Here is a 23228-nt window from a genome sequence, read left to right on the forward strand (position 1 = left end):
TAAATGCTTTAATTTCATAATTTTAATTTGATTAGTTTTCACTAAACGTTAGAGTGAAGAACTATTTTATTATTATTTGAAATTAATGCTAATAAACATTTGACCTGTTGGTAGCAGGTTGGTAGCATTGCCAATGCGGAGTTGTCTTCGTCTTCAACATATGGCTGCCAACTCATCCTTTCAAACGCCGACAGCCGAAAAATAACCTTTAATTCACAAATCCATAGAAAATTCGATGATATCAACTACACCCCGGTGAAACGTGGATCAGCTTCGACAAAATGAGGCGCTCTTATGCGTATGGTTTGCTCGTTATGAGCGTGATTCTGCTGGGTGTTGACGGCATCATGTTCCACCTTCATCCAAACATGCAGAAGTGCCTCAAAGAAGAACTTCAGGTTGACGTGTTTGTGAGCGGGGAATATGAAGTGTCCGACGCCCCTGGGCAGAAGGTCGACTATGTGGTAAGGAAATCCGCATTCATACTTGCGTATTGTTTTGTCTTAATTCACAAAATCCACTAGGTCCGTGACTCGAAAGGCCACATTCTCTCTCAAAAAGAGGATGTCAGCAAGGGGAAATTCTCGTTTGTGACTGAAACTTATGACACTTTTGAAATTTGCTTCATATCCAGAGTACCTCCGAGTAAGTAGTCATAGTGTCCCTTTTACAGGGTCCGATAATTTGTATCTCAATGTTTCCAGCTCATAGAGGAGTGGCCCAGGAGGTATCACTTGTCACTAAGAGGGGCATTGAAGCCAAAAATTATGAAGGGGTATGTTTGCTCTGATATTAATGTCGCTTAGCTGCACTTTCAATATTTATTATTCTGATGCAATTTTTCTTTTTTCATTTCCACTTGGGGATAACGGTGATTAGAGCTTGGTAAAGTTTCTTCTCTTGATTTCAGCGTTTTCATAATTTAATTTTGTGTGACTGCTAACCAAATTTTTTTCGCTATTGCTGCATCCAATTTATTTCCTAACCTTGCAAAGACCGATTCGTTTGTGTGGAATTTGCACTCGTTACTAATTTTTTATGCATCACATAATATATTATCCACACTTAACTTTCTTATCACCTCCCAGCTTGGCGAGGCAGCAAAATTGAAACCAATGGAGGTAGAATTGAAAAGGCTGGAAGACCTTTCTGAGGCTATTGTTCAAGATTTTGCCATGATGAGGAAAAGGGAAGAGGAGATGAGAGACACTAACGGTAACGCAGAAATAATTCTGCAGAATAAATGAAAATAGAAACTGATTTTCCTCCCTGTTGCAGAGTCCACAAATAGTCGTGTTCTGTACTTCAGTATTTTCAGCATGTGCTGCCTTTTAGGACTGGCCACCTGGCAAGTGTTGTATCTGAGAAGGTTCTTCAAAGCCAAGAAGCTGATTGAGTGACCAGTTTGCATAATTTGTTAAGAACGGTGTCATCCTCATTAAATTGTTTTCAATTAAAGTTTTTTGTCTTTAAGTAAATCTCAAATTTGATGTTGGTCAATTATGATGGGCAATGTCTAATGAATGGAAGTTTATTTGATTGCCCACGTTTGTTTCTGTTAAATTATTCTTAAAACCATCTGCCTACTATTTAGTTATTTGAAATAAAACTTTGAAATAATATACTGCTAAGCATCATTTTTTATAAGACATTACTTTCTCACTGGTCTAGTGCAGCCTTCATTTCGGGAGTAAAGGGCATGGCGAACATGTCATTCACCCTGGCGGCAGCAACAATCTATCAAAAGAAAAAAATAAGAATTGATAACCCAAATAACTGAAAATTTACATTTTCGCTCGCCACATCAATAAATCGTAAAAGCTTGCCACCTCCACTGATTTCAGTCACAAGTGTTTTCGTCTGAAAGGAAAATACCGCAATGAGTGAAGTGTCAAAGAGCACAACACAAAACATACGTGCATGTCATAAACTCGAATCGCTCCACTGCATAGCGTGACCAAAAGTAGGTTGCGGTACTTGGCTATTTTGGAAACAGAGCAATTTGCCTTCAGGAAACCCAAGTATGCACCAGTCTAAAAGATAATTATGAAGGTCAACTAAAGTTCTGGTTTGAGTCAGTTGTAAACTTGCCTTGATGTTAAAGTAGGTGACGCCATTTGATACACTTTGGCAGAAAAAGGCATCTTCATATGCAACAAAATTTGTTGCCACATAAGAGTAACTAAACTGCCTCAGATAAAGTCCTGGAAATTATTCAATTGAACTATGTTTTTACATCACATGAGAATTTTAGAACCTGTGCTGGCGTCCCTTAGGCAAATCGTTTTGTCCTCAGAAGCAACGAGAAGAACATTGAGTGATCCCTCTTTTGATGCGAGTAAGGCTAATATAGCTTTCTCCCCACAGTCGAGTGTGCCTTTAGGTATGAATTTCTAAAAAAGACCAGGACATAAATTAATGCTGCACCTGCTGTAGGTAAATAATCGTGGTATACCTCAACATCATAAATGTAAATCGATCCATTTTTCAATCCTGCATACAAAATTTGAGCCTTGTTCACATGATCATGAAAAAACTCCAAGCACAAAATTGGACTTGCGACGTAGTGCTTTGTAACACACTGCTGACTCTGTAGACAGTTAACATACAATGTGTAAATCAAGAGGCAATACCATTGGCATTGTGAATTTAAAAAAATCGGCTTAAATTTTTAGAACTCAAAATATCTTAGTTATTGTTTGAATTCTAGGCGCTCTGGTTAATTAGATATGACTTGTTTTCAAGTCATATTGATCTGCGTAATTTTCAATTAAATTAGGCGCTGAAAAATCACTCTTTGATTGATCAGTAGCCAAGAAGCACAAAAAGTTTTCCACGTGAAGGACTTAAAACACGCAGGCCGAAGACAATAATTTTTAAGGAAAAATACCTTAAAGCCAAATATGCACAATTGCTCGTCAAGGCCACCAGAACATATTACATGTTCTTCGACTGATCCTCGGTAATATTTCACGTGCTTCAGGCAAGTGACAACATCTACATGACCCTTTAGTTCGTGCGTCTTTTTCGCCGTTTTTAAGTCAAAGCCATAGATAACTTTGTTGCTGCAGGCGACTAAAACCACGCTCGAATCTGCTACCTTCAATCAGCATTCACAGAGTTAGAAACAAAGACCACAAACAAGTAAATAAATACGCACCTTCATATCGTATATCTCTGTATTTAGACTTCTGATATCAAATGACACTTTATTATTTAAAATGGGGGGTGGTTTGTTATAGTTTGAAAAGGTTGACTTGCTTCCGTTTGAAGACTTTACGCTTTTCTTAGCAGGTCCAGGATTGGATCCCTTCTTCTGCATGTCATTTTTTCCTTTGGCAGGTAGGGGATTGGAGGTTGACGGAATGGCAATGATTTCTTTTTCAGGTGATTGGGATTTATTTTTACCGCTGGAACTTTGAAGGGGGCTTCCCAAATGGATAACTGGAGGGAAAGAGGTTGAGTCTGCAGTATCATCAACTCTGGTTTGTTGACTTCCAGTCACTATTTCGTGAAGACGCTGGTAAAGTTCCATTTTTCTGGAATGTTAATAAAAAAATTAATAAAAACCAACAAAGAACAAAGAAGTGCAAAAACTACCGGCTAATATCAGACTGGATTCTCAAATCAATGAAAACAAGCTCCTCGAGTATTTGCACTGGTTCTGAACGTTGGCAGTTTTCTGTTTCTTGGTCTCCATTGGCAACCTGGTCATTGTTGGACTGCTGGGGATCTGGACTAACGATACGGACTTCATCGTCTGCTTGCACTTGCTCTGCTGATTGGAAGATGTTGAAGCCCAGAATTTTTTCCAACTGAGAGATAATCTCCGGTGGAAGATCAGAAATTCCAATGGAATTGGCATCGAACGAAGCTGAATTATCAACTGAAGTTGGCGCTAAAAGTCTCCTCTTGTCCAACTCAACAGTTTTGAGTTCACGGTAATGTTTCATAAGAGCATTCAAGATTTCTTGAGACTTTACTGAATGCGGGTTGTTAACAAGAGTTTTTATTTCGTTCACACCCATAGCAGAGATTTGTTTGGCAATGTCTTCGTTCAGCTCATTCGCTTTTTTCTTCTTTTTAGAAACTTCGCTAGAGGAGCTTGTCGCTGGTCGCTTCAGGGTTTTGTCTGGCGCCTTATTGTCCTTTGGCCTTGCTTTCCCTGGCGCACCAACAGGTTTCTTTGCACTCGGCTGGCTTGTAGCTGCGGGTTTGGATTTCTCTTTTGGCAAGGACTTCTCTTTCTCCCCACTTGGTGCAACTGGATTCTTGTCAAAGTCCTGCAGTCTTCTTGCAATTTCTGCCCTTTCCTTCTCCCTGGCAGCCTCAGACCCAGGCGGCGGAGGCTCCTCTTCTTTTTCTTTTCTAGTCTTATCCGAAGTTTCGCTCTTTTCACTTCCATCTTCTTGAGGTCCATTGCACTGTCTCACTCCCGGTGGTGGTTGAAAGGGTAATGACAGTAAGCTTGGAGGGCGGTTGGTGAAAAGCTGCTGAAAGTTACCATGGAAATGTGGTGGTGGGAAGGGAAGCAAGCTTGGACGTTGATTGGGGCCACTTGATGTGCCAGCAGTCTGATGATAGCTTGCAAGTTGACAATAGGTTGACCACATTTGGTGTTGTAGGCCCTGATAGTACATGCTTGGCTGCATGAAGTAAGGAAGTGGCATGTATGGTTGATTCCCATTTACACTGATGTTCGCAGCAGGATAGCTTGGTGGGGCCGGAGGCTCCCATTCATCATTTCGTTGACCATCGAGGTGCTCGCCATGGCTTTCGCGATGCTTGTCTTGATTTTCGCGGTCACTGGTTGTTTCAATCGTCCGCGATGAGAGGCTTGTACCTCTCCTGTGTTTCCCTATTCAGGACAATACTTTTTAGTAAAATATACTCAAACTTAAAAATTACAAACTCAATTTGTGCCAAACATTTAAGACGATTATATGTAGATATCTTAGCCAGCACATTACTTTGCTATTTATTAAGAGATCACAAAAATTATTATGAATTTATTCCAACCTCTATAATTGTTGTTTCGATTTTGGCTCGATTCCCTGGAATCCCATCTACTTTTAGACAACCATCTTTTATCGCCTCTATGCCTCCTCATTTTTCGCACTTCGTTTGCCTAGCACTTCTGCTTTGAAACAAATAAAAGCACCTGTGCGCGTGTACTCATACCAACAAGTTTTTTAGTCTGTCTATTTTATCGTGTCGTCCAGATTACTACAAGCAAAAAGATGAAATTTTGCTGCAATGCAAATTAGAACTGAATTTCCGGATCTGACAAAAATTCTCATTCACTAATCTCGATTGCCGATCACCAGCTCCAGTAAAGTTAATCTGTGTGTTTGTCTTTTTGTTTTGTGTACAGCACTAGCACATGCACATGACGCTTTTAGGCCTTTGCAACAAACAAAGTGAACAAAGGCTTCCCTACCTCTGCTTACTCTGGTGGTGGTGGTTACCGCCCCCTTTGTAGCCGCTACTATTGGTGAAGCAGATGCCTTACTGATAGCCACTCACAGTGTCTTTGGCGAAAAATAACAAGTTCGTGCAAGCGGGAAGCGGGACGAGCCTGGGACTGGAGACTGAGAAGAACAGAAAATAAATGAAACTTGTGAATATGATAATGATGGCGACTTACGGCCACTGACAACTGACACTGAACTTGCGAGTACACATGTACATGTACAGAATGATTTTGAGAGTCCACATTGATGCTTTGTGATGCTTCATGCTCTCACGAGTTAAGTTAATTAGCACCAGTTTTTTTATTGAGGAAGATTGTGTCACAGAGCGGTTCAGCGACAGAAACAGCGTAGGTAGATACATAATCGTACCGTTCTTTGTCTGCAGTGTTCTGGTTGTGCACATCTTACATTATGTATGTACATACACCTTTTTAATCTACATATTATTTCAGCGTCGATCTTAGTATGTAATGCATAATTTAAGGTGTATGTGTATCATGTATGGAAGAAATTACAGTTTCTGCCGGATTATGTACATTTCTCGGCAAGTTCATATGAGAATCCCGCAAAGTATGGGTGGCTAAAATTTAAAGTCGCGGTGAAAAGTTTAACTTTTCTATTATGTGCTCATATTATTTGTTTAATTGTGCTGTTACATGTTTCAGAATACAAATCATGGCGGAGGCTGTAATGATCTATAAAGAACTAGTCGATAGTTCAAAGCCTTTTGAATTTTTGTCATTGAGGACTCACTCACCAGAGCCGCGTCCACGCAAAGCAAAACATCAGTACTACGAAAATTTTAGCAGGATGACTGAAGATCATGATTATGTTAAAGAATTCGCAGAAAAAGAAGACAGGCTTCTTCAAAAGCAAGTGGTAAAGTATTTTGTACTCTGATCTCCTCAAACCCATATTTAAACTTAAGTTGCAGGGCCATGACTGTGCCAAAGAAAGTTCTATTGATCGTGGCCACACCAATGGCCTTTGGGACATTGAGAGTACAACTTGCTCTGTCGATCTAAGTGACCCAAAACTTCTGGCCCAGAAATACAGCTCTAGCCGTCCACGCAGTAACCTCACCATCAACCTAAAACAGCGAGAAGTTAAATCAATTGCTTGCTTTTTCGCCCTTAATTTTGAGACCAAAATTTGTACATTTTTAGATATCAAAGTTAATCAAGGAGAATGCAGTTGTTGTGGTGGAAGGCCCAACTGGCTGTGGAAAGTCCACTCAGGTGCCCCAGATTGTTCTTGATGATAGTTTCAAAGACAACCAACCTGTCAACATTGTTGTCACTCAGCCAAGAAAGATTGCTGCATTCAGTGTTGCAAAGCGAATTTGCGATGAAAGAAATTGTGTATTGGGCTCCTTGGTCGGGTACAAAGTATGAAACACTCTAATTAAATTTAAGAAAAAGGACTTAAAGATCTTTATCCCAAAGGTTGGTCTGAAATCAACTATCTCTAAGGACACGCGATTGACAGTTTGCACAACCGGTGTACTACTGCAGCATTTGGTCTCCAAGAAGCATATGAATGATTTCACGCACGTGATTCTTGACGAAATTCATGAAAGGGATCAGGAGCTAGACTTCCTCATGCTTCTAGTGCGAAAGCTTCAAAGAACAGTGTCCCGTCATGTGAAGGTTTATTATTGATAGTATATAATTTTTCATTTAAAAATTTAACCTCTGCGTGTGTCCGCAGGTTGTTCTGATGTCTGCAACTTTTGACAGTTTAAAGATTTCCAACTACTTCCGCTTTGCGACGTCGGCAGACATCAAATGTGCACCAATCTTGAAGGTCGATTCCAAACCTCAGCACAATGTGGATGTATATCACATTCGGGAAATTAACGCACTCCTTGGGAAAGATGAGGTTTTGTTAATATAATTTATATTGGAAATGCGTGACCTCATTTTCCAACTGCATGATTTTTATTAAAGGTGTGTTCATATTCCATCGCAAATCCCATGTACTCAAAACATATGATGGACGTGGTTGTGCAATTGATCTCAAGGCTGGATGAATTTGAGTGCAAACGCTCTGTGAAAGGGAAGGGAGCTGTCCTGGTGTTTTTGCCTGGAATTCATGAGATTGAAGACACATATGATGCATTGATCAATTTCAATGAGTAAGTTAAATTATTTTTAATATCAGAGAGGATCAGTATTTTAGCTATCCTAGCGGGGTTCATCGCAAAGTATCTCAACATCCATTTAGATTGAAAAAATTATGAGAAAGACAACACCAGAAGAGGCTTAAAGTTTCATGACAGAGTATTTTACAGAGATCGCAAGTTTGAGTGGAAAATCCATGTGCTTCATTCATCTGTCACGCGAGATGAGCAGTTGAAAGCGTTCCAGAAAGTGCCTGCAAACTGCCGCAAAATCCTTCTTTCTACAAATATTGCAGAGAGCGCTGTCACTGTTTCTGATGTTACCTATGGTGAGAATTAGCTGCACTTTAAATTTTGCTATTTGCAACAATTCTTTGCAGTGATTGACTCTTGCCTGGTGAAACAAATGGAAACAAAGCTTGACACTTGCACCTCATGCTTGGCTCTGAGCTGGGCGTCAAAAGTGAATTGCAAACAACGTAAAGGAAGAGTTGGCAGAGTTGCTTCAGGAACGGTTTTTAGACTCATTTCAAAGGAATTTTTCATGGTCCGTCATTTGTTGTGCATGAAATTAAATACTCAAGCTATGCCGTACTAGACCTTGCCAAATGAGCAGTTGCCTGAGATGCAGAGGTGCCCACTTGCTAAGCTTGTGCTGTTAGCCAAGCTCTTGGACCATGGAGAGCCTAAATGCATTTTGGCTCTTGCGCTTGATCCTCCCAAGTTATCAAACATTGAGATGACAGTGTTGACCTTAAAAGAGGTATTTTAATGTTGAAAATCAATTTCAAACTTTTTGATTTGTAAAAAAACATCCTAAAATGCTTCATGTCCAGGTTGCCTTAAATTTAAATAATTTTATTCCTCTGATTTTTACCACAGACTGGAGGACTGCTGATTGATAATTCCGAAGGAAGACCTGACAGGACTGATGGTGAATTGACCTTCTTAGGAAAAATCATGGCCAAGCTGCCAATCGACATTCACCTCGCCAAACTAGTTGTGTTTGGGCACATTCTAGGAGTGTATCAAAGCAGTTTGATCATTGGTATCACTCTCAATAAACAGCAATATTCACAAGAAATATTCATTAACCATCTTTTCGCAGCGGCTGCTATGTATGTGAGGAATTTTTTGGCATCGTCTTTCCATGACAAACTAGAATCATACTTGTCAAAGCTCTCCTGGGCAAATGGGTCAGGAAGTGACTGCATCGCCCAACTCAATGCGTTTAAGGTATTCATTGTGCTATATTTTTATTTTTTCTTTGTCCCTTATAGACATTTTAATCCCAGACTTTGATGTCTTACAAATCATCGGGTTTCTTCAACCGTAACCTGCCATTTGTCTCTGAAGAAAATTGGGCAGGCGACAATTTCATCCAGTTACGATACGCAAGGGAGATTGCAGATTTGGCAGAAGAGCTTGACCTTCGTCTCAAGACTATGGGCTTGGTTGTGAACTCAAAATCAGTGTCGCATAATTTGCTCAGCGCTGAACAAGAAATCCTGCTGTTGAAGGTATGTGGTGCCTTGTGTATTTTGGATTCAAAATATATATATGTGTGTCTGGAGCTTAGGTTGCCATTTCCGGGGCCTTCTACCCGAACTATTTCCAAACCTACCCTTCTGATGATGCTGGCAGGGATGAGGATATCGTCCGATATGTGGGAGGGTTTGACCCTCTGAGCTCAGTTTACTTCACCAATTTTCCACTTGATCAGCCAGGAAAATTGTATGCAAAACCTGTGAAGAAGTATCTGGCGAATTGCGCTGATGCAATGAACGTTAACTTTAACAGCTCTTCGTAAGTGCATAGGCAACAGTCATGTCTAACAGCATTTTCTAGGAAACGATTTACAGGAAAGTGTATGTTCAGTTTGGAAAGGTTGAAGACAGCTTTCGCCTGCCAACTCAGGTTTCCCTTGCAGTATACAAAGCTGTCAAGCTGCGACAAACCACCCACAAGTTGAAGCTTGATATTCTTCCGTTAGTACATTTCATCCTTCTCCAGAATAAGTATATAACTTAACAAAGAAGTTGGAACTAATTGAGTTATATCAAATTTATGTTTGATAAAAAAGCCTATACATCCCTTTATTTTTTATTTATTTTTTTTTTTTATTAATCTAGGGAAGAGGCTGCTAGAAGGAGAAGTGCTCAGCTACCAAAGGAGCCTATCCTTAATGTAGCCATGAGAAGCATCATGGAAATGCGAAAGATCTGCAACATCCAGCCTATACTTCCTGCTCTACATACTAAAACCATGAAGCTGAAAGTGACCCACGTATAAATTTAATATAACGTCATAATATTATTTAATTTAAAATTTTTAATTAACAATTTTCAGATTGAAACTCCAAGCAAGTTTTTCTGTCAACCACAAGATGTTAAAACCAGCTTGCATTTAGAATCTCTGCAGTCTTCTCTGAATGACACTGATGCAGATTTTCGGGCTCTTTGTGGACAGCCCCAGGTTGACAAAGTCTATGTGGCCAATTGCAAATTGAAAAATCAGAAATTCAGAGCCAGAGTCGTTGCGTTGCTGCCTTGTAACTCATGCGAGGTTGGTATTATGCGTTGTTTTAATTTTGCTTTGTAGACCTTAAAACTTGTGTGTTCTAGATTATCTTGATTGACTTTGGGAACACCCAAATCGTAAGCAACAAGGACCTATTTGACCTCGGACCAGCGCTGAAGATTTCTGGCTTGGTGAAAATCCCGCAGCTTGCATTTGAGTGTAGACTCACCAATGTTGGGCCAATTGAAAGTGCTTGGAGCTCAGAAGCGATTGGTCTCTTCTCTCGCTCAGTTACAGAAGGTCACTGCACAGCTGAGATTTACTCTGTGGTGCACAGTGTTGTCAGTGTCATCCTTACCAACATCAGTGGCAAAGTCTTGAATGATGAGCTTGTGGCAAAAGGATATGCTCTCAAAATTCCAGAAACTTTCTTTTCCAAGGTATTGATTTGAATTGTAGCTGTTGGTTTTTCATGTCACAGCTTTGTTAGGAGAACCACCAGGCCCGTGTAAATTGCACTACTTTGACTCCTCTTGAAGTTAGTTTCCATCTGAAGAAGCAATACAAAAGTGACTGGGTTCAGGAAGAAGACCAAGAGCTTGAAGAGCCAAAACCTTCCGAGTGTACTGCTGAGGTAAAAACGTTATATTTTATGCAAACATTTTTTGCTTATACTTTGTGCAGGCTAAACTGAGAGGACCTTTTAGTCCTCTAGAGGCTGGTGTCAAACACACCACAAGGAGCGGCCTGCAGATGAAAATCAGCATTGAGCGAAACTCTGTCAATTCCGTTCTCCTTAGCGATGACAACAGTGCCAGCAGGTTTGTTTACCTTGATTTTCTATTGCTTTCCTTGAATATTCCTTGGACCTGATATAATTTCTAAGTCCTGAAATATCATATGATACTGTGCCGGCACACATTACTGTCAACCAGGTAGCCTAACTATAACAGGTCTTACAGGAAGAATAATTTTTATCAGTGTTTATTGAATTTAAATTTCATGAAAATAATATTGAGTCAAAATAACTTAACTTCAGATTCCTGGTTGCTGGACTAGTTCAAGCAAGTCACGGAAAGCCTAACCTGACCTTGCATGATACAACGCTGATGCCAACGATTCCCGGCCTGCTCGCGCTTGCTAGCATGATCTTCGCCCCTAAGATTGAGTTGCGGAGGCAACCTGGAGTGAAGCACTTCACAGGAATGATCTGTGGATTGGGAACCGAGAAAAAAAGCAGAAATGCGCTCTACCCAGAACATGACATGGAGCAAGTCTTTGATGTTGAATTCACCCTGGAAGATATGAGGGATGTACGTATTTGATGTTGTATTGCTATATACTATTGTCATCAATGTATAAAATTTTTGTAGAATTTTCCCATTCTCATAGTGACGTTTTAAGCTGTCACCACATTAAATATTTTAATACATATAATTTATTGTGTCGTAGATTAATCGACTTCGTTTCTGGTTCAATTTGGCTCTTTCGTCAGGGGAAGGAGAAGACAAGTCCATTAATCACATCTCTGATATTGAAATGTACCAAAAGCAGAGCCAGACTCTTCTGCTGAGGTTTGACTATAAATTTAACATGCAAATCTGTTTCTTATCACGTTTCTTTAAAGTTTGCTTTCCAAATCTCGGAACAATGTCAGACCAGTCATGTTCAACGATGCATTCAACTGGAGGAAGGTGGACAAAGATCAGGTGTTACGTTTCGCAGATAGTTCTCTTGCCAAGAGCAACAGAATTTATCCGTTCCACACTGCTGTTCTCTTTGAAACAGATGATACCAGGAAGTTCAAAAATCACAAGAAGGAAATGGAAAAGCTGCAGCAACTTTCCCTCATGTATGTTTGCATTGTCAAGAGATATGTTATCTTGATAAGAAATTTTCAGGCCAACCTTGCGAAAGAGACAGGTGCACTGCTCCATATGCAGGGTGACTCTTTTCACCATGGACGAGCTGAGGATGCATCTGACAGTTGAGCAACACATGCAGGCTTGGCGTGATCTGCTGCTTCATCAGGGAAGGTCAGAAATTATTTAGTTGGTGGGTGTTTCATAATTGGATTATCATTTAAATGTATCACGACTATTTTGTTCAATTTTATTTCTTATGTCTTTCGGTTAGTAGAATATCAATTACATATTTGCTACTTACAAATGTTAACTGCCAATTATTGTGTAGGAAGTTATGGAATCATATAACTGGCTTGCTGATAAATGCAAAGTATTATGCTCTTTATTACCGTCACAACATTTATAAAATAAAGTCTGTTGTCCTCTAAGGCCTTGGTTAATTATTTTAAATGCACCACCATTTTATGCTGATTCAATATCTCCTCAGTACTACACTACGTGCAATTTTACCGAGCGGACAGGGAAATATTAATTCCGTCTGTGTTAACCAGGACAAGTTCGCCTAGCAGGTTGAGATCACTCTCGGGAACAGGAGACTGCACTCTGAAGTTGCATAATATTTCTGACATCATTATCTTCAGCTTCATCATCGCGAATCGTTGCCCTAAAATCAAATTTCAATCATGTTTCTATGGTTGAATCAAGGACAAGAAGCTCAGTTGAATTGTGCTTATTTGCGTTTCATTGAAAAAGTCTTTCTTGATGTGACTTACCAATGCAATTTCTCGAACCAGCGCTGAACGGAATGTACGCAAACGGATTTCTCGTCGCACTCTCATCACTTGCGAAGCGTTCGGGAATAAATTTGTCTGGCTCTGGGAATTGGCGCGGATCGCGGTGCAGCAAGTAGAGATTCATGAGTATTGTCACGCCCGTTGGGAGCAAATGGTCACCTGTGATAGAAATAGAGTAAATAGATATTAAAAAATAAGATTTAAAATGGTGATTAGAGTCGAGCGCTCGGTATTTGATTCTCTGAACGCAAGGCCTAAACAAAGCAAAAAGCTTTAAATGTTCTCACAAATCAGCTTTTTTACAATCACAATATTTGTCAAATCTGCATCATGATTTTGGTTTTCCTCACACTTGCCTTTTTCTGTATTTAATAATATCAGGTATATTTAGCTTGAAAAGCTAACAAACAGCTGTTTCAGGTTTGCAGACTTTGAAACGAGTTGACTAAAAAGGTAATTTAAAATGTTGCGGCAAGGGCAATAGTAAGGTTGTGCAAGCGAATTCTGGCCAGTCAACAGTCCGTATGATGTTGCCAAGCGGATGAATTTGATTGCGTGATATTTCAATTATAATGACAGGTGAGACCGCAAAAACTCTACAGGCCCTCCTCTGTGGTTTCAGTTAGCTGGTTCAAGTTAAATTTTGAATTCACAATTTTTCTAACGTACATATTTTCCCTACTAATCTTAGTAATTAGTTATTTCTTGTGCTCCGACTGAATAACAACAATTTGATTCTGACCTTTTGTTTATGTTCAAACGTGCTTTTAAACCCGAAATTAAAGTTTGCAATTCAATTAAACATTCGGTCTTTTTTATATTCAGTGATTTTGTGAAGGGCGTTTGCGTTCACTAAATTTAAATATTATAAGGCCTCTGCACTAATGCGATTATAGCTACTGCTATTACGCAGCTACGTAAATTTATATGCGCGCTCTTGATGAAATTCTTATAGTGAGCAATTTAGCACTTCTTGTGGTCATTGTCGACCCGTTGCGAAAACCTTCTTGTAAATTTCACACTCATGGCAACAGCATTGACATTGACCTTGAAATAATAAATGAGCTTCTCGACCCATAAAATCGTGTCTAGACTGGATTCATGTGCCGCCTCACCTCTAAGACCACATTCCAAAACTTCGAAAGCTATAAGCTAACGTGTACCGTCCCCCGCGTCTTATTTGCATATATTATATACACACAACAATCCAATAGAAAAATGATGCTCACCAATTTGCAGTGGGCTTTGGAGGTCTCGGGCAATTAAAGGTACAACTGGGTAGAGCCGCATCACCTCTTTAATGCAGCAGTCCAGATAGTGCAATTTCTGTGTGGCTTGAAAGTTGAGGATGCCGTCTGGCGTCTCGGATTTCACGCTGTTCACCTCCTCCACAATTCTATCCTGCAAATCAAGCGCAAAAAATTGAATTTAAAAGTTGTAATAAGCAGCTAGTTTATTTCATTCCTATCACGAACTGAGCATTGAAGACTTCCCTTTTTAGCCATCCAGAAATTTTTGTTCTCACTTTACATAATGGAACATATTTGATTAAATAAATTTAAATGAAAATCAATTAGGTAACCATTGTCGGCAAACATGAAAACATTCTACCTGTTGCTTGTACCTTTTATGAACAAAATATTTTTTGAATTAATCATCCAGTAACATTTCGATTTGTGAGACCAGAATTATAATATGCGCAGCTTTTGTACATTTTGTATGGGCTTAGGTTCAATAAGTTCAATGTCTCTTTTCAAGGGCGCGACGTCTGCCAGACGTATTCAATTCGCGTCAAAAGTAAGTAGTGTTACTCGCAACACGATTCGGCGGTTGTTGCTTGACTTGCGTAACATTTCTTGGTTCATCGTAATATTGACCTTACATTTAAAGAGCTGTTCGCTTCAATGGAGGGCTTGAAATCCACGATATAGATAAGTCGAGCTTTTTAACTGAAAGCTTGGTTCATTGGCCATCAATTAAATATGCAAATTATTCGCCCACTTTATTATTATTTACTTATTTATGTACACTACACCCGCGGAAGTTAAATGCACTTTGCCATAAGCAGAATCGTTGCCAAAATTGGTACCGCGTATACGCATCAGATGGTAGTATAGTGAAAAGAGAAATACCTATGACTAGTTGGGGTCACTCATTTTGGTCTCATCTTGCTATTATCTGCTTCTTGCGCTTGTTATTTTTCATAGTGATTAATTCCTATAAATATTGCCTTATTTGTTTTGAAAAATTTCCTGGAGAAAAATAAATTGGCGGAATTCGTGTATCATGTAGGAATTGCTCCAAAAAAATATCTTAGTTTTGTCCTTCCGCATATTATTCAAATACAGACAGTATGTTTTTCTCAGGAAAACTTAGAAGCACAAAGTAGGCGTGAGCTGTGTCTAGGCGTTTAACAAAAAGCCTAAGCGTCGAGGAGCTCCATTAGATTAAAAGAGAACTGCCGTGACTCACCTGCACGTCGGGATGTTTGCCGAGCACGTAAAGGCACCAGCTAACCGCAGTCGCCGATGTGTCGTGGCCCTGCGGAAGAAACAGTAATTTTTTCTTTTATTTTAGCAAAAATTGTGTTTAATTTTTTAATCGGTTCCCCTTTTTCGATAGGGGTGACCCCTTATAAAAGCGAACAAATCGCGAAAACAACGCGCCCCAGTAATATCGCGAATAAGATGGGCGCACGCGGGTCTCATTGGAGGAAGTCCAGTGGAGAAAAGGACCAGCGCACCGGAGTCATTATTGAAACGCTAGACATTCGTCCCGAGATATTAATTCACGCATGCTGGAAAGGTGCAAACCAGCAAGTAAATTTTCATCATAAAATGATCTGCTTGGTCTCGAAACCTATTTTATCGATTCATTTCAATAATATAATTTTTATTTTTCTATCTAAAATATAATTATATTTTTTATATTCTGTAATTAGATCAATTTTAAAAATAAGTAGATGTCTTAACTCACGGCGAACATGAAGGTATTGGCCTCCTCGCGAATATCCTCATCGCTTAAGCCATCCTTGCGCATCTCCAGCAGCAAATCGAGTAATGCGATGCGATGCTTTCTGGCTGAGGACCGAGATGGATTTTTTATTTACCTCCGAGTCACCTATATGCTATATGTCGCTACATACCTTTGCCCCCTAAAGGCTCGCACTCAATATCCACGTTTCCATTCATGTGCGCCCGCTTTTGCAACTCCTTTTCGCGCATCTCAATTATCTATCGGCCACAAATAATATGATAATTATTTGAAAGACGCGACACTAATTTAAAAACTCACATTGTCGACGTATTTATGGATAGTTTTGACGCATTTTCGCTGTTTCATCCCGAGGGGTGAAATGTTGAACAGCGAGTCAGGCTTGAGCCAGGGTGTGATAAACCGTCTTTGCATAATGCCGCTGATCCTAAAACATAATCCAGATAAATATCGAAATAAAACTATTAATTGTTGAGAGACGTACTCCGCTATCGCCTCGACATAGTCCGCGTTCGAGTTGCGCTGGAAGTCCATGTGATGGCCCATGACAGTGTCTGTGTGAAGGAAAAAAATTGCAAATACACTCGGGTTGTAATTGAGAGGCAAATACCGCAAATTATGTCCAGTGTGCACAATTTCGCAAACGGCAGTACATCAAAAACTCCTTGCTGCTTGCCCAAAATCTCGATAAAAGTGTTGACACTTGTTTGCGACGTCAAGGCGAAGTCTTCCATCACTTTGTTGTGGAAAGACGGAGTCAAAAGCTTTCGTCGACTGTGCCATTTTAAACCTGTTTGGAATTTTAAATTAATAATTGTTTTGTGAATAAAAAATGGTTTTATATTGTGTTAAATTGGACTGTTGCAGAAATCCCCTTGATTTTTTTTTAATTTAGCTAGGAAAAGAGCGTATTCAAGAAAGGTTTTTCTGTTCCTGTCCTGACCTGTTCCGGGAAAAAATTTCCTGTCCTGTCCTGTTCCTGTTCCAAAATTGGATTTCCGGTCCTGTCCTGTTCCTGTTTTTTCCTGTTTTTTTTCTTAAATTTAATTCAAATTTACAAAATGGTCTTCTAATTCTTCCATATTAATATTTATACCTGTTTTTTGTTTGTTTTTAATTATTTGAAACTTCCATTTGACAGATTTTCTAAGTGTTTAAATTTTGATAGAGTATATAATTTCTAATTCATCTAATTCCCCTTTATGAACAAAACGGAAAAAATGATATGCACCCCGCACAGAATTTAGTATTCAAAAAGTGCTTAAAATGAAAAAGAATTGCAGAAAAACCTAAAAAATGTTATTTTTTGATACAGGTGATTGTTTCCGTAAAACGCTTGTTTTTTCGAACACCACTGACTATAATTAAAGAGTTGTGCATTTTAATTAAAGCTTTAGAGCAAAATTGTAAACGTCGTGGATAATTTTTAGGCTTTTTTGGAAAAATATTTATAGTTACATGAAAGAAAGTAAACATTGTAAGGCAGTATCAAAATGTAAAGTAATGCGCTGTCTATAAATGAGGTATATTTGATACAAAATAGACCAAGAATGGAATTGTTTTGAAACAAAATTCTTGTCTTGTCCTGTTCCTGAAAAATATTTTCCTGTCCTTCCGGAATTCCAGGAAAAAGCAGGAATTCTTGTTTCCTGTTTCAATTTCCTGTCTTGGATTACGCTCTATAGGAAAGCCTTGCTTTAATTTTCTCAATCGGAAATAAAAAAGCTACAGCTTAATTTTACGGGAAAGGCCAAGATCGCAAGAAATATTTTTTCGGTCAATATGGAAAATACGAAATTTTGTCTCCGAATATTGCAGTTTTTTGCTTTGTCATAGTGTCATAAAAGCTACAGAACCCAGAACAATCTCGGGAAAAATTTATCATTTTCTGGAATGTCAATAATAACCTGTCTATCGATTTGTCTATTATAAATCTCGTCTATATTCCATATGAAACAAACTACACTTATTCTAAATATTGTATAATTTTTCTACCTGAACTGGTGATGAGTCCTGTGCCGACCCAGTCATTTAGAAATCGGTACTCGTAGCTCTTGTCAATGTGCTGCGACGAGTTGAGCAAGGGCTGAAACGAAGATATCGACGTTCTCGAATATTAAATTTTGCATTAGCTTGGGTTGTCTCACCTGACACGCCTCGGCACTTTGCACGAAAACAAAGGGACGAAGGCCGACCCAGATGACGAACATCTCTCCGTACTCTCTGGCGCAATCTTGCAGCAGACGGAAGAATTCTGGAAACAAAATCCGATACTATATCTTTACCTTTTTAAGTGCATTGACAATAAGACATTGAGATTTAAAGAAAGGATGAGTGAAACCATTTTCAAGAAAATATTTAAGTGATTTTTCTTCCTCTTAATGATTTTGAGCATGCAATTTTAAATACATCCATGTTATAAGTGATAAGTGTTCTACATTACGCTCTCTCAGCGCTCTCATTGTGATCGCATCGCTATATTGCCATGCTCACTTTCTTGCCATTGACAACAACAAAGCTGCCAGTGGCCATGGCGCCCATGCATGGCCAGCCGCTTTGAGATCAACATTGAGCGTCATTATCTTAAGACTAAAATGTTTTTCTCTAATTCGGGAACCATTATTGGAGTTGACCCTGTAAGATTTTTTGTTTTACTAAATAACGCAAAAAAGACATTTTTAGACTTTTTCTAGATTTTCTTGCCAAAATTATTAAATACTCGCAAATTATTCAATTGACGAGGACTAAATTGGAATTTTTAAGTATCATTGTTATCATTCAGTGCTTATTTGCAAAAATTATTTGTGGTTATTGAATTTTGTTACTTTAGGAGATGTGTTAAACAGTTAAAGATGATCTACAAGCATTTCCACATCATTTGCCAAAGTAAAAGAAGCCCTAAGAACCCAGGTGTGTCTGTTTTGGATATGAATGCTTTAGAAAACAATTAAAAATCCTAGGGTTTAAATTCTTTAGTCGTTGATTGAAGCGTTAAGTTCATTTTCCTTAGTTAAAGAATTTTCAAAACTATTGCTCATGAAATTACAAACTGAGAAAAAAATTTGCCCTGTGAAAAAATGTTACAGCAAAGCTCTTTTTCTATCCGCCTCTCAGACTTAATATTTCTACTTTGTTAAGTGTAAAAAAATTATCTAGATTTCCTCTTGCTAGAAAAATATTTGGTCTGAAAAATCCAGTCAAATTTTTTGCTTAAACACAAAATTGCGAATTAATTTCTGCTAAATTATAAATTTTTAATGCCATTTTTAAATTTAATTTTGGACCTTTATCCCAAACCAGGAAACTGATTACTATAGCGTCAGCCACGTGCTGCGCGTGTATGTTATATGCAAATCGAATTTTCTGCGAGCGAAAGTGTGTCAAAGAGCAACGCGGAAGCACACGTGCGGCGCTTTGTCATGAAAATCAGGCAAACTGACCGTCCTGTCCGCCGGTGAGGATGAGCGAGTTGCCAAGCACGGGCAGCGCCGGCGGGCCGGGCACCCTGGCCATGGCCAGAGTGAACCTACGCCGGGGCAGCACGACTCTTTGCACGAGCAGTACGGCGGCGAGCACGAGCAGCAGCCCGACGAGGCTGGGCAGTGCGATCGAGGCGGGCACCACCGCAGAGACGGCCATCGCCAGCATCATTGTCAGGAGGAAACTGACCCGCGCGAATCCGCTCCGGCCGTTCTTATACCCAGCCGAGCGGCACCCGCCTCCCAACGAGTGCTGCCGCCGGGATAATGTACCTCCTGCGAAATAAGCCACCTGCGAAATTTCAGGATTCCTATAGACCTGGCCTTCTGTGTTCGGTGAATTTATTTTATTCAGGCGGCCTAGTAAAAATACTTGTGAGTTGTTTCTTTCAATTATGAAAGATTTATTTACAACTGAGAAACATGTCGCGTCATTAATAGCCTTTGTAAGAAGCAGCTTTCTTCATAACGCATTAATCAAATTGTGTCAAATAAGTGATGACTAAATTCACAAAATTTGCAATACACTTCACTAGTTAAAAAGTTATGCTAAATAGAAGGGATTGATTTAAAATTGTAAGAAATGAATGGCAGAAACTTTAAATTTTGGCTTTTCGAATTCACTCAACATTAAAATAATTTTTTCTTATTTCGTACGTTTTCATTTTCTTCCAGCTGGGTAGAGTTTCCCTAAAAATAATGAATGGTTTTTTTTCTAGAAACGTTTTTAAAGTTCCAACTATCTTATGATTTTTGCTAGAATCGTATTTCATATATATATATATATATATATATATATATATATATATATATATATATATATATATATATATATATATATATATATATATATATATATATATATATAGTAAAAAGTCGATAAAGATAGAATAGACTGCAAAATTGACGCATTTGCATTTGCAAAATTTAATAAATAGCACATTTTCCCCACAAGTAATATTTGTAATTCTTTGCAAAAATTTAATGTAAAATTACTACAAAATCTCCATATTTTCCGATTTTTCCATTTTAATGATAGAGGTTCGACTAAAAACGTGAGAGTTTCTGAATTTCAGGCGATGCTCTTTTGGGCAGGCACTGTTGGGCAACGAACTATTGAGTGAATTTTTTAGGCTAATAGTAGCTAATCCTTTTCAGTCTTTCACTTGGCAATAACGAGATTTTCTCGCTGTGCTATTATAAAGTGCGACTTTGCAATATACCTCGTGAAAAAGACAAAATCGCTTAGACCACGGAAAAGAATACACAAACATGTGAGCTAGGGCTCTCTTAAGTCTGCAAATATATAATAGCATAGATATGCAGAATTGCGAAATGAATAGAATAATTTAATTTATATTTATGCTATGTTTACCTTTGAACTTTGACTGTGCTTGGGTATTAATTAATAAAAGGTAATGACTTGTCAGGAAAGGAACAAAAATATCCTATTGAAGTAGTTTTGGTTGTTGGTTGACCTACTTTAGTAGCATCTCAAATCGAATCATTGCCTTCATTTTGTTTAGCCAAAGAAAATGCTAGTTTGAAAAGAGAAAAGTGTCAAACAAAATGTTTTGCAGATTTGCAGTGACGCTTGTGAAGAGGATTTTCTCATCCTCGCCCTTTAGCAATGACAGCGAAGTGGAACTTTTCTGATTGTAGGCTGCACGGGGCGCGTGCGGCGCCACTACAATTATTATATCACCTTTTTATTAAACCTTCTTGCGGCAACGGCGGCGGCGATACAGTGCATTTGTTGTGTACGCGTGTGATATAACAGAAAACGAGTAAAGTGAACTACATAATTGCACGGCCACGTGCTCAATTCGCAAGTAGACACTGCACGCACGCGGACACACGTGCGAGCATCACTATTATATAGAGAATGAGGAAAAATAACCATAGCCACAACGGCGGCGGCTGCTGATGCTTCTTGAACATCTACTGAAGTCACTGGTTTATATTCTTTGAAAGGTTAAACTCTGTTATTACTCGCTAGAAATTGGCCATGCTCGAAGGAAGAATCGAATTTCAATCGTGCCTTCTGATTTTTAAATATTTTTCTATATTTTGCTTGGCAATATTTTCTTTACTGTCAGTTGATTTTATGATACAAGCAAACGCTCTTTATTGATCTTCAAGTAAATTCAGTCTCAAAACATTTCCCTATCAAGGAAACAACTCGTTACGAATCTTTACGCTTTCTATTTTCAATGAGACCGCCTGCATACAAAAATTAAGATCAACAAGACAAACTAATTGTAACTTAATTAGAAAATGTGGACTAAACTATCTGTAATATCCATAAAACCAATTATTGTGAAAGAAAAATGTGAATTAGTTTGGCCTCTTCTTTTGTAATCTGGTGCGACGGGCGCGTGACACGTGCGTGAAAAAGCAAAAGTTACGCTGGTCAAAAACGAGCGACACGTGTCGTGTGGAGTAGCAACATAATTATGTGAAGGTCGGTGCACCTGAAAGGCGTTGACGGTGAAGGGCAGATTTTGGTCCACGTGTGGAAAAGCAACCGAAACCAGAACAACAGAAATTTCTTAAGCGGTTTTGGCGCCGCTTCCCAAATAAATAAATTTTTTCTCTGGAAGATTCTCTCGAGTCCAAATGGGTCACACTTAAATGGGTTATATCTCTTAAAAAAATGTGCAATAATGATTACTTACATTATCTTATTTTATTAAATCGTATGCATGACGTCACGTCAGATCTGCAAAGCAAGTTGGCCGTGACACGTATATCGCCAATAATTAATTATAAATTGCAAACTACGGGATTTGCATTATTTTCCCACTCTATTGCTCAGAAATTGAATATCTGACCCACTGGTGATAGCGCAGGAAGGTTAAAGCGGTTAAAGAAGAGCAAGCATAAAAAAGTTGAATTTTTAAAACCGTAAAATATAATAATACGGTGATATTTAACTTGGCAACTCGTTTTTTTTTAATTTGCTAATTTTGGTTACATCTTTCAGAATTTAAAATAACCCTGGTTCAAGTAAACTGTGTGTTCATGCACCCGTAAACATTATATTTAAATTCTTTGATTGCCCTGAAAATACAATAATATTAAAGCATTTCCTTAAAATCAAAATATTTCAGCGTCATAATTATCGCAGTGCAATTACTTTTCATCGTGCAAAAACTATGAAGAACCCTAGAAAAATAACATATATTTTGAGCAAGTAAAAATGAAACAAAAAATTCCGGTACCGGGAATCGAACCCGAGCCTCCTGGGTGAGAGCCAGGTATCCTAGCCACTAGACCATACCGGACTGTTGAAATGGAACTGGGAAATTTGTATTAATAAATGGTTTAGACTGCTTGCGTAAATTCAAAATAATTTTTATCATTGGAGAGACTAAATATTAATTAAAATTACTTATTTGTATAATAATTAATACAATTCAACTCTTTATCATGAAATAAATTACCCTTTAATTTTTTATTTCAATTTTCAACCCGAAATAATTCAAAAAACTTACAGTAGAAATTGCAAATATAATTTTACTTTTCGTAGTATTTAACTGCTAACCTTTTTACCTTTTCCTGATCTGTTATCCTGTTTTTTTTACCAATTGACTTTAAACGAGAGGTAACAATGATACTAAAAAAACATTCTTAGCTCGATATCTGGCAAAACACGGTGTTTATGAAGAATTCGACTGATTTGCTACAGACCAAACCGTTTTTAATGTTCAAATATTTGCTCGAATAGCACACAATAGTGAATTTGATAATTTTTGTTGCAAATTATAAGGAGTGCATTCTCGACATGTTTAAGATCAGTCAATTTTTAAGCGCCTTAAGTGTGGTATGAATAGTGTTGTTGAGAGTAATTTTGTGCAAAAGCTTCATGATGGATGTGGAATTGAAGAATTGTTCGTAGGGATCCGCAGCATCCAGCTCAGGTGTTGTAGTGTGGCTGTAGCAGCGGCGACACGCGCTGCTCCTTGCTCCTTGCACGC

General features: G+C 38.5%; 4 protein-coding genes and 1 non-coding gene across 6 annotated transcripts; 2 read left to right on the forward strand and 3 right to left on the reverse strand.

Annotated features, from left to right (window-relative positions):
- The first annotated feature begins 129 nt into the window (after positions 1-129).
- bai (Transmembrane emp24 domain-containing protein bai) lies at positions 130-1624 on the forward strand. The gene is made up of 5 exons (XM_065486683.1): positions 130-464; positions 525-645; positions 705-775; positions 1089-1215; positions 1279-1624. The coding sequence occupies exons 1-5, from the start codon at positions 282-284 to the stop codon at positions 1398-1400; spliced, it is 624 nt and encodes a 207-aa protein (XP_065342755.1). The 5' UTR covers positions 130-281; the 3' UTR covers positions 1401-1624.
- On the reverse strand, positions 1623-5423 carry LOC135941298 (uncharacterized). Its single transcript, XM_065486681.1, has 10 exons — positions 5020-5423; positions 3601-4858; positions 3161-3539; positions 2891-3100; positions 2456-2590; positions 2258-2393; positions 2092-2204; positions 1917-2033; positions 1789-1860; positions 1623-1737 (listed from the first exon to the last, which is right to left on the reverse strand). The coding sequence occupies exons 1-10, from the start codon at positions 5108-5110 to the stop codon at positions 1660-1662; spliced, it is 2589 nt and encodes an 862-aa protein (XP_065342753.1). The 5' UTR covers positions 5111-5423; the 3' UTR covers positions 1623-1659.
- A 258-nt stretch (positions 5424-5681) lies between these two features.
- Positions 5682-12409, forward strand: spn-E (spindle E). Of its 2 annotated transcripts, none has more exons than XM_065486677.1 (24): positions 5682-5821; positions 6140-6353; positions 6403-6579; positions 6641-6862; positions 6920-7123; positions 7185-7355; positions 7424-7611; positions 7768-7925; positions 7977-8143; positions 8195-8359; positions 8479-8644; positions 8705-8832; positions 8892-9116; positions 9176-9402; positions 9459-9584; positions 9729-9882; positions 9946-10161; positions 10221-10556; positions 10607-10750; positions 10801-10937; positions 11156-11429; positions 11569-11690; positions 11744-11968; positions 12018-12409. In XM_065486677.1, exons 2-24 carry the CDS (start codon positions 6150-6152, stop codon positions 12166-12168), a joined length of 4287 nt encoding a protein of 1428 aa, XP_065342749.1. In that variant the 5' UTR covers positions 5682-5821; positions 6140-6149; the 3' UTR covers positions 12169-12409. The 2 variants fall into 2 exon arrangements, with proteins under 2 accessions (XP_065342749.1, XP_065342750.1); XM_065486678.1 differs by having other exon boundaries at positions 6409-6579.
- On the reverse strand, positions 12335-19448 carry LOC135941299 (cytochrome P450 4c3). The gene is made up of 12 exons (XM_065486682.1): positions 19210-19448; positions 17917-18023; positions 17765-17855; positions 16380-16559; positions 16254-16323; positions 16070-16196; positions 15921-16008; positions 15752-15855; positions 15248-15316; positions 14005-14176; positions 12755-12934; positions 12335-12645 (listed from the first exon to the last, which is right to left on the reverse strand). Exons 1-12 carry the CDS (start codon positions 19418-19420, stop codon positions 12488-12490), a joined length of 1557 nt encoding a protein of 518 aa, XP_065342754.1. The 5' UTR covers positions 19421-19448; the 3' UTR covers positions 12335-12487.
- A 3015-nt stretch (positions 19449-22463) lies between these two features.
- On the reverse strand, positions 22464-22535 carry TRNAE-CUC (transfer RNA glutamic acid (anticodon CUC)). The gene has a single exon. It is a non-coding gene; the product is annotated as a tRNA-Glu (tRNA).
- Between the last annotated feature and the right edge of the window lie 693 nt (positions 22536-23228).

Source organism: Cloeon dipterum, chromosome 3 (genome assembly GCF_949628265.1).
Source record: "Cloeon dipterum chromosome 3, ieCloDipt1.1, whole genome shotgun sequence".
NCBI lineage: Eukaryota > Metazoa > Arthropoda > Insecta > Ephemeroptera > Baetidae > Cloeon > Cloeon dipterum.

Bases quoted from the DNA above. Each gene is read 5' to 3' on its own strand.
- bai (XM_065486683.1), top strand. From the start codon at position 282: ATGAGGCGCTCTTATGCGTATGGTTTGCTCGTTATGAGCGTGATTCTG. The intron at 465-524 runs GTAAGGAAATCC...AAAATCCACTAG, and splicing joins GGCAGAAGGTCGACTATGTG to GTCCGTGACTCGAAAGGCCA. The intron at 776-1,088 runs GTATGTTTGCTC...ATCACCTCCCAG, and splicing joins AAGCCAAAAATTATGAAGGG to CTTGGCGAGGCAGCAAAATT.
- LOC135941299 (XM_065486682.1), bottom strand. From the start codon at position 19,420: ATGATGCTGGCGATGGCCGTCTCTGCGGTGGTGCCCGCCTCGATCGCA. The intron at 17,856-17,916 runs GTGAGACAACCC...TCTTCGTTTCAG, and splicing joins AAAGTGCCGAGGCGTGTCAG to CCCTTGCTCAACTCGTCGCA. The intron at 15,317-15,751 runs GTGAGTTAAGAC...TTTCTTCCGCAG, and splicing joins CCAATACCTTCATGTTCGCC to GGCCACGACACATCGGCGAC.
- LOC135941298 (XM_065486681.1), bottom strand. From the start codon at position 5,110: ATGAGGAGGCATAGAGGCGATAAAAGATGGTTGTCTAAAAGTAGATGG. The intron at 2,205-2,257 runs GTTCTAAAATTC...AATAATTTCCAG, and splicing joins CCTAAGGGACGCCAGCACAG to GACTTTATCTGAGGCAGTTT. The intron at 1,861-1,916 runs GTATGTTTTGTG...TTTTCCTTTCAG, and splicing joins TTCGAGTTTATGACATGCAC to ACGAAAACACTTGTGACTGA.
- spn-E (XM_065486677.1), top strand. From the start codon at position 6,150: ATGGCGGAGGCTGTAATGATCTATAAAGAACTAGTCGATAGTTCAAAG. The intron at 6,354-6,402 runs GTAAAGTATTTT...TTTAAACTTAAG, and splicing joins GGCTTCTTCAAAAGCAAGTG to TTGCAGGGCCATGACTGTGC. The intron at 11,969-12,017 runs GTATGTTTGCAT...AGAAATTTTCAG, and splicing joins CTGCAGCAACTTTCCCTCAT to GCCAACCTTGCGAAAGAGAC.